A 14,818-nucleotide genomic window follows, 5' to 3' on the forward strand; every position below is an offset into this window, starting at 1 on the left:
AAATAAAGATAAACATCACTACAAATAAGAAAAACTAGATACATAAATGTAAGGAAAGCATAACAGACCTGAAGAGCGCGGCAAACATTATCAAACTCAGGATCAAATTAGGCTTCTCCTTCACAGTGACAAGCTCAAGGAAAATGCGACAAGATTGGTCTTCAGGGTTGATTATAGGAAACGCAAGAGATCCACGAACTTCATGATCAATCGCTCCAGCTAAAAATTAGAACAAGACAAGCCACACCCATTAAAGGATTGAACCAAATAAACAAATATATTCCACCAGTTTGAACTATCTTAATAAACAACAAAAATTCAACAATTTACAATGTAATTATTCACCAAATACACTAGATTATTTTCAGTGTTGCTAATCGCCAAATATATTCTCACAATGCATTCACATAGAACTAGAAAACAGGTCAGTGACCACTTCCTTCAGCTCTTACAAGTTTATGTCGGCATGTAGGTAATACATTCACGTAGATTTCACAAGTGGTGGATTGTTTCTTACCATTCCCATCGAACCCGGCTCTTAGAAATGTTTGACAAAGCAATCACCATTCATGTACTGTTATTGCTTAAACTTACTTGTCTTAATCAAAATGTTATTGCACAAGTTACCATGAACCTAAGCTCCAACAACTTCAGTTTCAGCCTCTGGTACTGTTTCCTCAGCAGGCCTATCCACCTTCACACCAACATCCTCAGAGTAGTCAACATGAACCTAGAAAATAAAACAATCACCGCATACACATCATCTTTGCTTTGCAACCTTCACAGAGAGTTCAGAGTGAGAACTGAAGTTTTAAAACTTCAGGTGCTTCCGTAAACTTCTATTTTACTGGATACTTTCAAATATTATTCAAAAGCTCTTTACAAGTTACGAGGCCGTCTATTCTTTCACAACTTTCACAATTTTTCTAAACTTCCATATAATATATATGTGCTAAAAAAGTTCGTCGTACGGAAACTTAAACAACCACTCCCAAATACCATAAATCACGTAAAGATTTAAGTTAAAGCATCTTCTAAGAAAGCATAAAACAAGAGTGAGATATACCTCCATCAACTTTCCAAGATCAAACTTTAGAGCCAAGATCTTGACCTTCCTAATAAACACATTCTACATATAGATAAATGCTTGATGTAGCCTTCTCAATCTCCTTTCCAATCATTTCATGAATTTTGCCACCAACTCTTAAGATCACACGAAGGGCCTGGTTTACCATGACTTCAACCATCTTGCGACGAATCTAACAAAACAAAGTACAGATGTTACCTATTTACACAAATGAATAACATGAAAAATATAAGAAAACATTGAAATTGAAATATATAAACTCACCTGTCGGATCTGGCTAGATTGAGCATTACAGGTTCTCTTGACTTGTTTCTCTCTCCTCTTGGTGAATCCAATACAGAACATCCTCAGGTATCTGCAAATGGTATCTGCAAAAAATTAAAATAGAAAAAGACTCAATTTTCTGAAATGCGTGGGAGGCTCAATTTTAAGGACTCCGAAATGGCTATAAATTTTAAATGGACATCTATATTGAGTCTACTTACTTATCCATCAGCAAACAACTCCAACATTCTATACTTGAGTCTACTTACTTATCTATCAATCTGGACCAGTAATTCCATCAGGAAACCCGGAAAATTCTCGACTTCAGTGGTAGTCATCAACTGTCCACAGGACACCCCCAACTTGATACCCTTCAAACACAACAGGTTTCAAATTGGCACGAGCTGCATAAATCCCAGCAGTATATCCAGCTGTGACCAGAACCTATAATCACCAATTTTCCACACCCCCATATGTATCTGTACACCAAAACACACAACACTTTAACTTATCTCCAAAAATTCAAATTCAATTCGAATTCAGAGATCAAAACAATTAAATAAAAGCACAGTGTTGAGATTACCAGGAGAGACAGAGATGCTTCTTCTTGTACAGATGCTGCTGCAGAAACTCTGAGCGGAGGAAGAGTAATAAAGGAACGTTGGTGAGTTCGAAATTGATTGAGTCCAACATGTTTTCTCTCCTACTGAAAAGATGATGTTAGGAGTGGGATGAAGAGATGAACATCTCAATCAGCAAACAAACCCATCTTTTAAATCCTCCATTTTCATCTCTCCATCTTACTTACATCTCTTGCATCTTCTTCGTCTTGATCCATAACCTTGTGCTTTCGTGCTTATCACCCGCTCTCATCTCAAACCTATGATAATCACCATGCCTCTGCTAAGCTCAATTTCTTCTCGGATTCAATAGAAAACCATAAATCTGAACCATTCTCTTTTTTCATCTCCAACAATTTTTTTCTAACAGATTCGAAAAATTGAAGCTTTAAACATGCAAGAACACCTCTTACTGAACCTAATTAACCCTTGATTCTGATTTGATGAAGCATAACCTTCACCTGATTTTTGTTAGAGACGAAGAATTCTGATTTTGAATCCAGTTATAGTACTTATTATATATAAGCTTAATCACTGCATCCAGAAGAAGATTTACAGAAACATAAAAGTTGGTTCACCTGGTTTGGATCTCAGACCTTCCCACAAACAGTAGATACAATATCATCCCCCAAAAAGGCGTCCAAACGGCCTGCAATCCAACCAGACTCCATAAGCAAGATAGACTTAAACTAAAGATAAACAAAGAAATGAAGAAAATATCTCCTACTTCTTTGAAGTTTCCCTGAAAAATGTTACACATCACCTCCTACTTCTTTGAGAGAGATTTTGATGAATCGAGAACTTCTAGAGATGGAAGAATTGAGTTATGTGATGAAGATTTGAAGGAAACTTAGTTAGGGCCGCCGTTGATTGTTACCGAGTAAATTTGGTTTTGTGTAACTTGAATCAGTGATGGGGTTGATTAGAATTTGGTTCAGATCTGGATTTGATGAGCTGCTACTATTGACTGTTGCGGATGAGAGAAAGGGGGTTAAAGAGAGAGATTGGAGAGGAAGATGATGAAGAAGAGGGGTCGAGAGAAGAGCAGCGGTGGTGATGGAGCGCCGCGTCATCTGTGGAGTAGAGGTGTTCTTCAGCGGTGGTGATTGAGAGAAAAACAGATAGGAATTGGGTTCGAGTGGTTGAAGGAGGGTTATGCTTCGGAAAAAAAAGAAAGAAGAAAAGAGTGAATCCGAATGAAAATGGTGGACGGTTGAGATTGTATTTGAGATGCTCATATGGATTAGAAAAGATCTTGACGGTTTGAGATTGTATTTAGGATGCTCATGCGGATTGAGAAGTATGTGTTTCATTTTGTGCTAATACGAGCATGTATTCGGTTTGATTATCAACCTTCGACACGAAAAAAATCCAAAAAAAATATGAATAAATGTAGCACATTTTTATCGACATTTTGATATAAAAAAATCCAAAAATGTATAAGATTAAAGTTGAAAAATAAGAAATCAATCCGATAATTGGTGTGTTTCCTTTGTGCTTTTGTGCTTTCTCTTGTGCTTCCGGTTTGAATTTCGACTAGTTACATAGGTCATGAAGTAATTTTGACTAGTCATACATGTCATGAGTAGCTTTAGTTCACATTAATAGCATGATATATCATCGAAATCGATAAAATGAAGCTCAATGTCGATTCAAACTTCAAATGTGGTATAATGACATACAAACTATGAACCAAGAAGCTTGAGAGGGTTCTGACTTCAAACTTAGCATATACATCATCAAAATCGATAAATATGAAGCTCAGTTGACGATTCGAACTTCAAACTTGTTATAATGGCCTATAATCTGAACCACGAAGCTCTGAGAGGGTTCTGACTTCAAAAATTAGCATGATACATCATCGAAATTGATGAATATGAAGCTCAGTGTCGATCCAAACTTCAAGTTCGGTATAACGACTTACAAACTATGAACAACAAGTCTGAAAGTCCACAAAAACGATGAATCCAACCATTTTACTGGTAAGATTCCATGGAAATATTCTACGAAACCTTAAACACACACAAAACTTTGTAAGAACGATGAATCCATCCATTTACAGGTAAGATTCCTTCGGAATATTCTATGAAACCTTAAACAAACCCTATTTCTGCACATTGGATGCAAACCAGACTCCGAGATCGAAACCTGGCAGCGAGTGGACTACTCTAAGTCAGAAACTTGGTAAGAACGACGAATCCATCGCTTTACAGGTAAGATTCCTTCGGAATATTCTAAGAAACCTTAAACAAACCCTATTTCTACATACTGTATGCATACAAGGCTCCGAGATCAAAACCTGGCAGCGAGTGGACTACTCTAAGTCAGAAACTTGGTAAGAACGACGAATCCATCGATTTACAGGTAAGATTCCTTCGGAATATTCTACGAAACCTTAAACAAACCCTATTTCTACATATTGTATGCATACAAGGCTCCGAGTTCGAAACCTGGCCGTGAGTTGACTACTCTAAGTCAGAAACTTGGTAAGAACGACGAATCCATCCATTTACAGGTAAGATTCTTTCGGAATATTCTACGAAACCTTATACAAACCCTATTTCTGCATATTAGATGCAAACCAGGCTCCGAGATCGAAACCTGGCCGCGAGTGGGCTACTCTAAGTCAGAAACTTGGTAAGAACGACGAATCCATCCATTTACAGGTAATATTCCTTGGGAGTATTCTACAAAACCTTAAACAAACCCTATTTCTCTATATTGTATGCAAACCAGGCTCCGAGATCGAAATCTGGCCGGGAGTGGACTACTATAAGTCAGAAACTTGGTAAGAACGACGAATCCATCCATTTACAGGTAAGATTCCTTCGGAATATTCTACGAAACCTTATACAAACCCTATTTCTGCATATTAGATGCAAACCAGGCTCCGATATCGAAACCTGGCCGCGAGTGGGCTACTCTAAGTCAGAAACTTGGTAAGAACGACGAAAATCCACCCATTTACAGGTAAGATTCCTTCGGAATATTCTACGAAACCTTAAACAAACCCTATTTATGCATATTGGATGCAAAACAGGCTCCAAGATCGAAACCTGGCCGCGAGTGGACTACTAAGTCAGAAACTTGGTAAGAACGACGAATCCATCGATCTACAGGTAAGATTCCATCAGAATATTCTACGAAACCTTAAACAAACCCTATTTCTGCATATTGTATGCAAACCAGGATCAGAGATCGAAACCTGGCCGTGAGTTGACTACTATAAGTCAGAAACTTGGTAAGAACGACGAATCCATCTATTTACAGGTAAGATTCATTCGTCATATTCTACGAAACCTTAAACAAACCGTATTTCTGCATATTGTATGCAAACCAGACTCCGAGATCGAAACCTGGCCGGGAGTAGACTACTATAAGTCAGAAACTTGGTAAGAACGACGAATCCATCTATTTACAGGTAAGATTCATTCGTCATATTCTACGAAACCTTAAACAAACCGTATTTTTGCATATTGTATGCAAACCAGACTCCGAGATCGAAACCTGGCCGGGAGTAGACTACTATAAGTCAGAAACTTGGTAAGAACGACGAATTCATCCATTTACAGATAATATTCCTTCGGAATATTCTACGAAACCTTAAACAAACCATATTTCTGCATATTGTATGCATATCAGGCTCCGAGATCGAAACCTGGCCAGGAGTGGACTACTCTAAGTCAGAAACTTTTTACGAACGACCAATTCATTTACAGGTAATATTCTTTCGGAATAATCTACGAAACCTTAAAAAAAACCCTATTTATGAATATTGCATACAAACCAGGCTCGGAGATCGAAACCTGGCTGCGAGTTGACTACCCTAAGTCAGAAACTTGGTAAGAACGACGAATCCATCAATTTACAGGTAAGATTCCTTCGGAATATTCTACGAAACCTTAAACAAACCCTATTTCTCCATATTGTATGCAACCAGGCTCCGATATCGAAACCTGGCCGTGAGTGGACTACTCTAAGTCGGAAACTTGGTAAGAACGACGAATCCATCCATTTACAAGTAAGATTCCTTCAGAATATTTTGCGGCTTAGTCACCTGAGCATTTTTTTTGGACATTATATTTTGTTTCACAACTCTTATAAAGGGTTATCTTAAAATTAGTATATTAAAGAACCAAAAACTTGATAGAACTTGTGATAGTGTAGGAATGGTTAGTAGTGTAGACTTTCATGCAGGAGGCTGAGGATCAAATCCCCCATCCTCATTTCTGCCAACGTTCTATATTTTTACTTCAACAACACTTATAAGTGTTGTTATGCATTTTTATTAAGAAAAAAAAACAACCAAAACTTGTGAACGGTAAGGATGGTTGATGAGCTAGACTTCCATGCAGTAGATTCATGTTCGAATCTCCCTTCTAATCTCATTTTTTCCAACATTCTATATTTTTACTTCAACAACACTTATAAGTGTTGTTATACGTTTTTATTAAAAAAAAAGAAAAAAAAAACAAAACTTGTGAACTGTAAGGATGGTTGATGAGCCAGACTTCCATGCAGTAGGTTCATGTTCGAATCTCCCCTCTAACACTATTTTTCATCATCATATTTTGGTGTTCTTCAACAACTCTTGTGAAAATTGTGATAGGTTATGGAACAGAGTTGTTATAGCTAAATGTCGTCACAACGTTTTTGCTTAAGGAGTTTTCGTTTGTTTTCTTAGCGCAACCCCTTGTTTCTAAGGGTTGGCAGTGATGATATACGACAACTCTTCCTTTGAAACCAGTTGTAAAACATATGAATTTCTACGATGTTTAACGAAGAGTTGTAAATCTCCAGTTGTAGATGTATATTTTTCCCGTAGTGCGGGCTCTCAAAATTTCACTCACAACTCCAAATACGAAAAAAGTTACTCGTATTTTTTTAAAATGAACTTGATCGAAAGTATAACTCAAATAATATTTCCAATGTTTTTTATTACATATACATAACAAAGGTACGGTTTTCATGAATACCAACCCTTACAACTTATATCATGAAATAAATGTATTTTGCGCGTACATAAGGCAAATAATTGTTTCAGTACTTCCAAATAGATGGATTTCCCCAAAGAGATGAATCCTATATAACAGATGAACCCTCCTGCCAAATAGAGGTTTGAACTTCAACTGGGGGTAGACTTTGATTTCCGTTTGGGAGATGAGGAGCTAAGGGAACCGATGGAGAAGGAGTATGTGGATTGTTTGGCTACACCTGCTGAATGATATCGTCAAATGCCTTGACAAAAACTTTGTTCACTGTGTTGGTTACTCGCCTCAGTGCACTTGACCTGTTTTTGTGTAGAGATGTGTAGTCGATACCCATGGGAGACATCATAATTTTGGTTAACGGGATCTGAAGGATATTTCCTTCCTGAGAAAAGAATGGAGGAACTGGTGATTCGATGCAGTTCAGGAAGCAAACAACTTCTTTAAATATGAGGAATAGAGCACTAGCGTCTATATTTAGCAGACCCGAAACTATTTGTGGGAAACCTGTAATATTTGTTGATAATCTTCTAGGTAAAGAACCGTGTCCAGCAGGTAACCAAGACTTGGTATTCAAGTATTTATCAAGTTAGGAAACCGGTAGAGTTCCAGACTTAAGAAACTAGTAGAACTTGGTCCGCAAAACTATATTCTTGGTCTGCAAGTTCTGTAACCTATAAATAGGAATATACACAGTCGAGAGTCTTTCTTTAGTCGGAGGTTTACACAACAAGGAGAGTGTTTTATTCTTGCAAGGGCTGTGTGACTAGAGAGAAACATAAGGGGCTAAGGGTTCTTGTAATTGTTCTTCATATATTTTAATAAGAAGTATCATCGTTCTACAGTGGACGTAGGTACGCCGAACCACTATAAAATTCTGTGTCTTGTTCTGTTTGATATTCTCTTGTTTGGTTCATTATTTGCTGGTGATATTCTGTGTGTGAGATTGATATTAAACTAACTAGACGATTCCGACCTAACAATTGGTATCAAAGTGAGATTCGTCTAGTTTTGTTTACTCAAAGATCAAGTAGACGGTTAGAGATGGTATATCCAACGGGAGAAGGTCCATCTGCACCAAAAACATCAACAGCAAAGTATGCAACCATGAGGATCGATGTGGAGAAGTTTAATGGGAGGACAGATTTTGGACTTTGGCAAGTTCAAATTAAGGATGCGCTGATTAAACAGGGTTTGCATAAAGCCTTGAAAGAAAATAGGCCGGCAGATATGACAGATGATGATGAATGGGAAGAATATAATTTGCAGGCTTGTGCTGCAATTCGTTCGTGTTTATCCAAGGAGGTCATGTACAATGTTATGTCCGAAAAATCTGCGAAATCTTTATGGACAAAATTGGAGGGTTTGTACATGACAAAGTCTCTCACAGGTAGATTGTTTCGCAAGAAACAAATGTATCGATTTCGATTCAAAGAAGGTACGTCTGTTAACGAGCATATCAACAGTTTCAATAAGTTGATGACATAATTAACTAATGTTGGAGAAGTTGTTAAAGACGAAGATCAAGCCATGCTACTACTGTGTTCTTTACAGATACATATGATACATAAATACAAAGTACACTGACATCAAAGGATACTATCAAACTAGATGACGTAATTGTTGCTTTATTAAGTGATGAGTTCCATAAGAAGGATGCAATGAAAAGTGATCAAGATGTAGGGTTATATGTAAACAATGGGAAGAATGGACCAAAACCTAGAAAGAATAAATCTAAGTTTAGGGGAAAAACCAAAGGGAAGTCTGATTGTTATTGGTGCCATGACAAAGGGAACTGGAAGAGAGATTTTCCGAAGCTCAAAGCTAAGGAGAAACGCGAGACAAATTCACAAGCAGCAATAGCTGAAGAAGGTTCTGAAACAGGAGAGGTGCTGACGGTTACATGTGGTGATCATCATGAAGTATGGATTTTTGATTATGCCTCTTCTTATCATATGAGTCCAAACAAGGACTGGTTTACCTCTTATGAATCTGTAGGAGGTGGTACTATACTACTTGGTAATAATTATGCTTGTGGTGTAGTCAAGATTGGAACAATTAAGATCAAAAATCATGAAGGTAAAGTACACACTTTATCTGGGGTAAGGCATATTCCTGAATTGAAGAAAAATTTGATATCACTTGGTACTTTAGAGTCCAAGGGTTATCGTATCGTAATGGAAGGTGGATTTAAAAAGTTTTTAAATTCAGATTCTAAAGTAGTAATTCAAGCTAAGAGAGAAAGAAATTTATATTTCTTACAAGGAGGAACTGTGGTAGATGGAGTTTATGTTGGAGTCGAAAATAATGAAGATTCTAGTATTTCGAAACTTTGGCATATGCGGCTGGGGCATATAAGTGAGAAAGGACTAGATATTTTGTGCAAGCAAGGTTTGCTTGACAAACTGAAGAAAGCCAAACTTGATTTCTGTGAACACTGTGTTTATCGAAAACAACATAGGGTGAAGTTTGGTAAAGCAATCCATCGTACTAAGAGTATTGTGGATTACATACATATTGATGTATGGGTTCCTTCTAAGGAAGTATCCAAAGGAGGAAGGAGGTAATTTGTCACTTTTATCGACGATTTATCAAGGAGAGTGTGGTTATATGCTATGCCGATAAAGGATGAAGTTGTCGAAATTTTCAAGATATGGAAAACTATGATAGAAACCTAGACAAGCAAGAAGGTGAAGCGACTACGGTCTGATAATGGTGGGAAATACAAGAAATACCCACTAAAGGAGTATTGTCTAGTGGAGGCATAGTTAGACATTGGACAGTGATAAAGACACCTCAACAAAACGAGGTTGCTGAACGAATGAATCGAACCCTTATGGAGAGCGCGGTGCATGTTATCCAACGCTGGTTTGGGTAAAGAATTTTGGGCTGAAGCAGTAAATATGGCGTGCTATCTCATTAATAGATCACCATCAGTTGATATTGAGTTAAATACACCTATGGAGGTATGGTGAGGTACACCTGCTAATTATGATTCCGTTAAAGTTTTTGGATGCACAACTTACTATCACGTTAGAGAAAGTAAGTTAGATCCTAGGGAAAAGAAGGCTATATACATTGGAGTTGAAGATGGAGTCAAGGGTTACAAGTTGTGGTGTGAATAAAGTCACAAGGTTGTTATTAGCAGGGATATTACTTTTGACGAAAAATATTTGTTGCACCCTAGCAAAGAAACTATAACTCAGGTGGAGGTAGATACTCAGGTGGAGTTACATTATGGTGAGTCTGGGGAGGAAAAATAAATTCCTCAGATTGATTTTACATCTCAAGAAGATGCAGTTGAGGAGGAGGTTCAAGATGAAGAATCTCAATAACAACAAGATGTTATTTATTTAGCAAACAATAGAGAACAACGCAACAGGAAGCCACCAGCATGGATGGATGATTATGTAGCATTTTCTTTTATGGATTATGGTGATGAGCCATGTACTTTTCAAGAGGCGATGAAAGATTCCAATGTTGAAAATTACCTAGCAGTTACGGAAGAAGAAATAAATTCTTTACATAAGAATGGAACTTGGGAACTAGTAAAGTTGCCTAAGGGTAGTAAAGCAATTGGTTGCAAGTGGGTGTTTGTGAATAAAGAAGCAATTCCAGGTACAAATAACATACGGTATAAGGCACATTTGGTAGCTAAAGGTTATGAACAAAGGGAAGGTGTTGATTACAATGAAATATACTCTCCAGTTGTAAGACATACTTCAATCCGTACCTTGTTAGCTATAGTGGGATCCTGTGACCTGGATTTAGAATAACTCGATGTCAAAACATCGTTCTTACATGGTACATTGGAAGAAGACATTTATATGTCACAGACCGAAGGATATGTTGTTGCAGGTAAAGAAGAATATGCATGCAAATTAAATAAATCATTGTACGGGCTCAAGCAGTCGCCTAGAAAATGGTATAAAAGATTTGATACATTCATGAAGGAACAAGGGTTCACACATAGTCTTTATGACAGTTGTGTGTATACAAAGAAACTACAAGATAGTTCTTTGATTTTTCTACTCCTTTATGTGGACGATATGCTCATTGCTGCGAAGAGGATGGTGGATATTGAGAAGTTAAAATCCCAATTAAGTAAGGAGTTTGAAATGAAGGATTTGGGGCTGCTAAGAAGATACTTGGAATGGAAATTCAAAGAGACAGGAAAAATGGAAGATTGTGTCTTACACAAAGACAATATCTAGAAAAAGTTCTAGAGAGGTTTGGAGTAAAAGATTTAAAGCCGATGAGTTTACCGTTAGGTGCGCATTTGAAGTTGTCCGTGAAGATCAAACCAAGTACTGCAGCTGATGAAGAGTACATGTTTCGTGTTCCATATGCGAATGCGGTTGGCAGTTTAATTTATGCAATGGTTTGTACTCGACCAGACATTGCACATGAAGTTGGTGTTGTTAGTAGGTTTATGGCAAATCCATGGAAGCAACATTGGCAAGCTGTGTAGGGCATACTAAGGTACCTAAAGCAAACAGTAAACATTGGTTTGGTTTATCAACAGGTTGCTGGTAAATATCCTCAAGTCTGTGGGTATGTAGATGCTGATTATGGAGGAGATATTGATCGTTACAGATCAACAACCGGGTATGTTTTTACTTTGGCTGGCAGTCCTATAAGCTGGAGGTCTTGTTTACAAACAGTTGTAGCTCAATCAATAACGGAGGATGAACTGATAGCTATAAATGAGGCCATAAAGGAAGCAATTTGACTTAAAGGATTGGTTAAGGATTTTGGAGTCGAACAAAAATGCATAAACGTGCATTGTGACAGTCAAAGTGCTATAGCATTGTTGAAGCATGAAGATTTTCACGGAAGGTCAAAGCATATCAATATTCGGTATCATTATGCGCAAGAAAATATAGATGGTGGAGAATTTTCATTACCAAAAATTCACACGGAGGATAATCCTGCAGACATGCTGACAAAGGTGGTACCATTGAGTAAGTTCAAACATTTTTTGAACTTAATAAATACTTTATCACTGTAGGCACCGTAAGGTGCAAGAAGGTGGAATGATGTACGTGAAGTGAAGAACAAAGAAGGTAAACTGAAGATTATCAACAAAGGTGGAGATTTGTAATATTTGTTAATAATCTTCTAGGTAAAGAATCGTGTCCAGCAGGTAACCAAAACTTGGTATTCAAGTATTTCTCAAGTTAGGAAACCGGTAGAGTTCCAGAATTAGGAAACTAGTAGAACGTGATCGGCAAGACTATATTCTTGGCCTGCAAGTTCTGTAACCTATAAATAGGTTGGTTTTCTGTAGAGGAATATACACAGTCGAGAGTCTTTCTTTAGTCGGAGGTTTACACAACAAGGAGAGTGTTTTATTCTTGCAAGGGTTGTGCGACTAGAGAAACATAAGGGTCTAAGGGTTCTCGTAATTGTTCTTCAGATCTTTTAATAAGAAGTATCATCATTCTACAGTGGACGTAGGTACGACGAACCACTATAAAATTCTGTGTCTTGTTCTGTTTGATATTCTCTTGTTTTGGTTCATTATTTGCTGGTGATATTTTGTGTGTGAGATTGATATTAAACTAACTAGACGATTCTGACCTAACAAAACCTACTTCTTCCAACCACATCCAGAAAGCAATTGCCTTCCTGCACAGAAATATATCTTGATGTAATTCAACGACTAGTCGTTTATATAAACAACGATCCATGGCATGAAATGATTTGAGTACTTTGTGGGTTGGGAGTGGATATGTTAGAGAATTTTTTTAATGGGGGCGATTTTAGATGAGGCTATGGGGGACCAGTAGAAAACTGCCACTTGTCAACTGTAATTAACCGATTTTAGGTAGTAAATTTTTCAAAAAGAAATATCTTAGGAATATAGCACTAGTTAATCTACTTGTATACCTGAAATTCTGTAAAATATCATGAGAAAAATTAAGATCATATTATGAGAAAAATTAGGATCGGAAAGGTTTAAAAGGTTAAAAATTTATCAAAAATTTGATTAAAAATAGTTACAGACCTTGGTAAAATGGAGAAAATTGAAAATACCAGTGGCGCCTTGAGATGAATAGATATTTCAATCTTTTGAGGGAAACAAATATCACGGGTATACTCTTTCATAGCAAGAGGGAAGCAATAATGACGACCAAAATTAATTTGGTCTTGATCATTAATTTTGGATCAAGATCATTAATCATTGACAAGGGTTTTCAAAGAGTGCTGCTTTCTTCACTATTGACGAATGTTGATCAGTAACACTAATTTTTAATAACGGATTAATAGATTTAAGCATCCATTAACAAGAAGAAAGCAGTAATGATACCTAATAATCTCTTCTTGACGGAACAAAGCTCACGGGTTTTCTTCCTTCGTATTTCTCTCATTAGCATTAAAAAAAAACAACCTATACTTCCATAAACACCCTTGTTATAAAAATCAGAAGATTAATTAGTTAAAAAACTTATTGACACATGGCAGTTTTCTACTAGTCCCGATGAAAATGACCCTTTGTTCCCTTTATTCGGGTTGGGTGATTTTGGGCGTGAGCTAATCGCACCGTTTAGACCGTGAGTGCTGCAGACATTAGATGTCCCGCCGGCGTGGCAGACCGCCTAAGCGTCCTTGTTGCCAAGGGGAACACTCTTCGCTCGATCCTTCCCGATGCCGATAGTTCGGCTTTCCGTCACTTTATCCTCCGCATTAATCTACTTCCCCAATGACACCCCTGCCAAGTACATCCCACCCTACCGGAGTTGTCCAGTCCGGAGCAGCCGCCCAGGCTTGATCCATCGAACTGCTGATCCGACCGGCCACCAACGGAATTCGATCAGTCGTTTTCAATTTTGGGGGACTACCTGACATGCCAACAAGGGATTGATCGCACTCACGGAGTTCGACCAGTCGTTTCTACTAGTCCCCCATGCCAAAATCTTCTGGGAGATGGTACTGGAGATGTATTCATATTTTTTTGTATAATTCTCTTGACAAACCAATTCTATGTTGATGCCGTGAAGGTGAGTAATAGGCTTTGGTATTTCGCCGTTCTTATATAATGTAGGACTTCTTACACATTCATTTTATGATGAATGTATTCAAATGGTATTTTACAAAGATACTGCACATTTAAGAGATTTAAAAGTGATGACAATATATTAATTAGAAGAGTCATCTTAATTAGTATGCGGATTTAAGACTACAATACACAAAGATATTAACTTAGTGGGGCGGGTGAATTCGAGCAGAACTTACCGGTAAACGGATTTTTCATATCGGTATTTCCGTTTTGTGATGAACAGCACAGACACTTTATCAGAAGTTAAATTAGGCCATACACTTGTCTCAAACTCTCAATACGTATGATAATTAGAAATCATGAAATAATTCTGATCGAGTCCGTAACTGTTTTTTTTTTTATAATCCCAATATGCATCGGCTTGTGAAACATATACACTCATTAATACTGCGATAATGGCAAGGAACATACTTGTAAAGAAATCTTTACTTAGTCCAAGATTCTTCTTCATTAGTAATGTGGTAATTCACTGCAAGATTTATATATGGAAGCTCATGAATAAATGAATCTTTGCTATTACTATTCCTTGAATCCATATCTGTAACATTAATTCATCATTTATGTTTCCACTGAAGCAAATATCCTAATCCAAATCTACAATGCAATACATATTAACAATGGACCAAGGGAAGACAGAAGACATGGATGTCTAAGCAGGTGGTCGTTGGTATGCCTAAAGCTCTCATATCGAGGAGAGTCACATACCAGAAGGCATATGCATTCTCGCGACCGGTGCTAGAGAAAGTGCATTTAGGAATGTAAAGGGGGACTGCTTTGCTGATGAGAAGATGCATCA

The 14,818-nt window shown here is 37.4% G+C and overlaps 1 protein-coding gene across 1 annotated transcript; it reads right to left on the reverse strand.

Moving 5' to 3' along the window:
• Positions 1-634: 634 nt before the first annotated feature.
• LOC113326400 (40S ribosomal protein S3a-like) lies at positions 635-2,189 on the reverse strand. The gene is made up of 5 exons (XM_026574139.1): positions 2,160-2,189; positions 1,722-1,795; positions 1,352-1,442; positions 1,134-1,259; positions 635-730 (listed from the first exon to the last, which is right to left on the reverse strand). The coding sequence occupies exons 1-5, from the start codon at positions 2,187-2,189 to the stop codon at positions 635-637; spliced, it is 417 nt and encodes a 138-aa protein (XP_026429924.1).
• Between the last annotated feature and the right edge of the window lie 12,629 nt (positions 2,190-14,818).

Source organism: Papaver somniferum, unplaced genomic scaffold, assembly GCF_003573695.1.
Source record: "Papaver somniferum cultivar HN1 unplaced genomic scaffold, ASM357369v1 unplaced-scaffold_10, whole genome shotgun sequence".
Classification (NCBI taxonomy): Eukaryota; Viridiplantae; Streptophyta; class Magnoliopsida; order Ranunculales; family Papaveraceae; genus Papaver; species Papaver somniferum.

Bases quoted from the DNA above. Each gene is read 5' to 3' on its own strand.
- LOC113326400 (XM_026574139.1), bottom strand. From the start codon at position 2,189: ATGGATCAAGACGAAGAAGATGCAAGAGAT. The intron at 1,796-2,159 runs GTAAGTAAGATG...TGGTGATTATAG, and splicing joins ACGAAGAAGATGCAAGAGAT to GTTCTGGTCACAGCTGGATA. The intron at 1,443-1,721 runs GTATCAAGTTGG...TACCATTTGCAG, and splicing joins AAACCTGTTGTGTTTGAAGG to ATACCTGAGGATGTTCTGTA.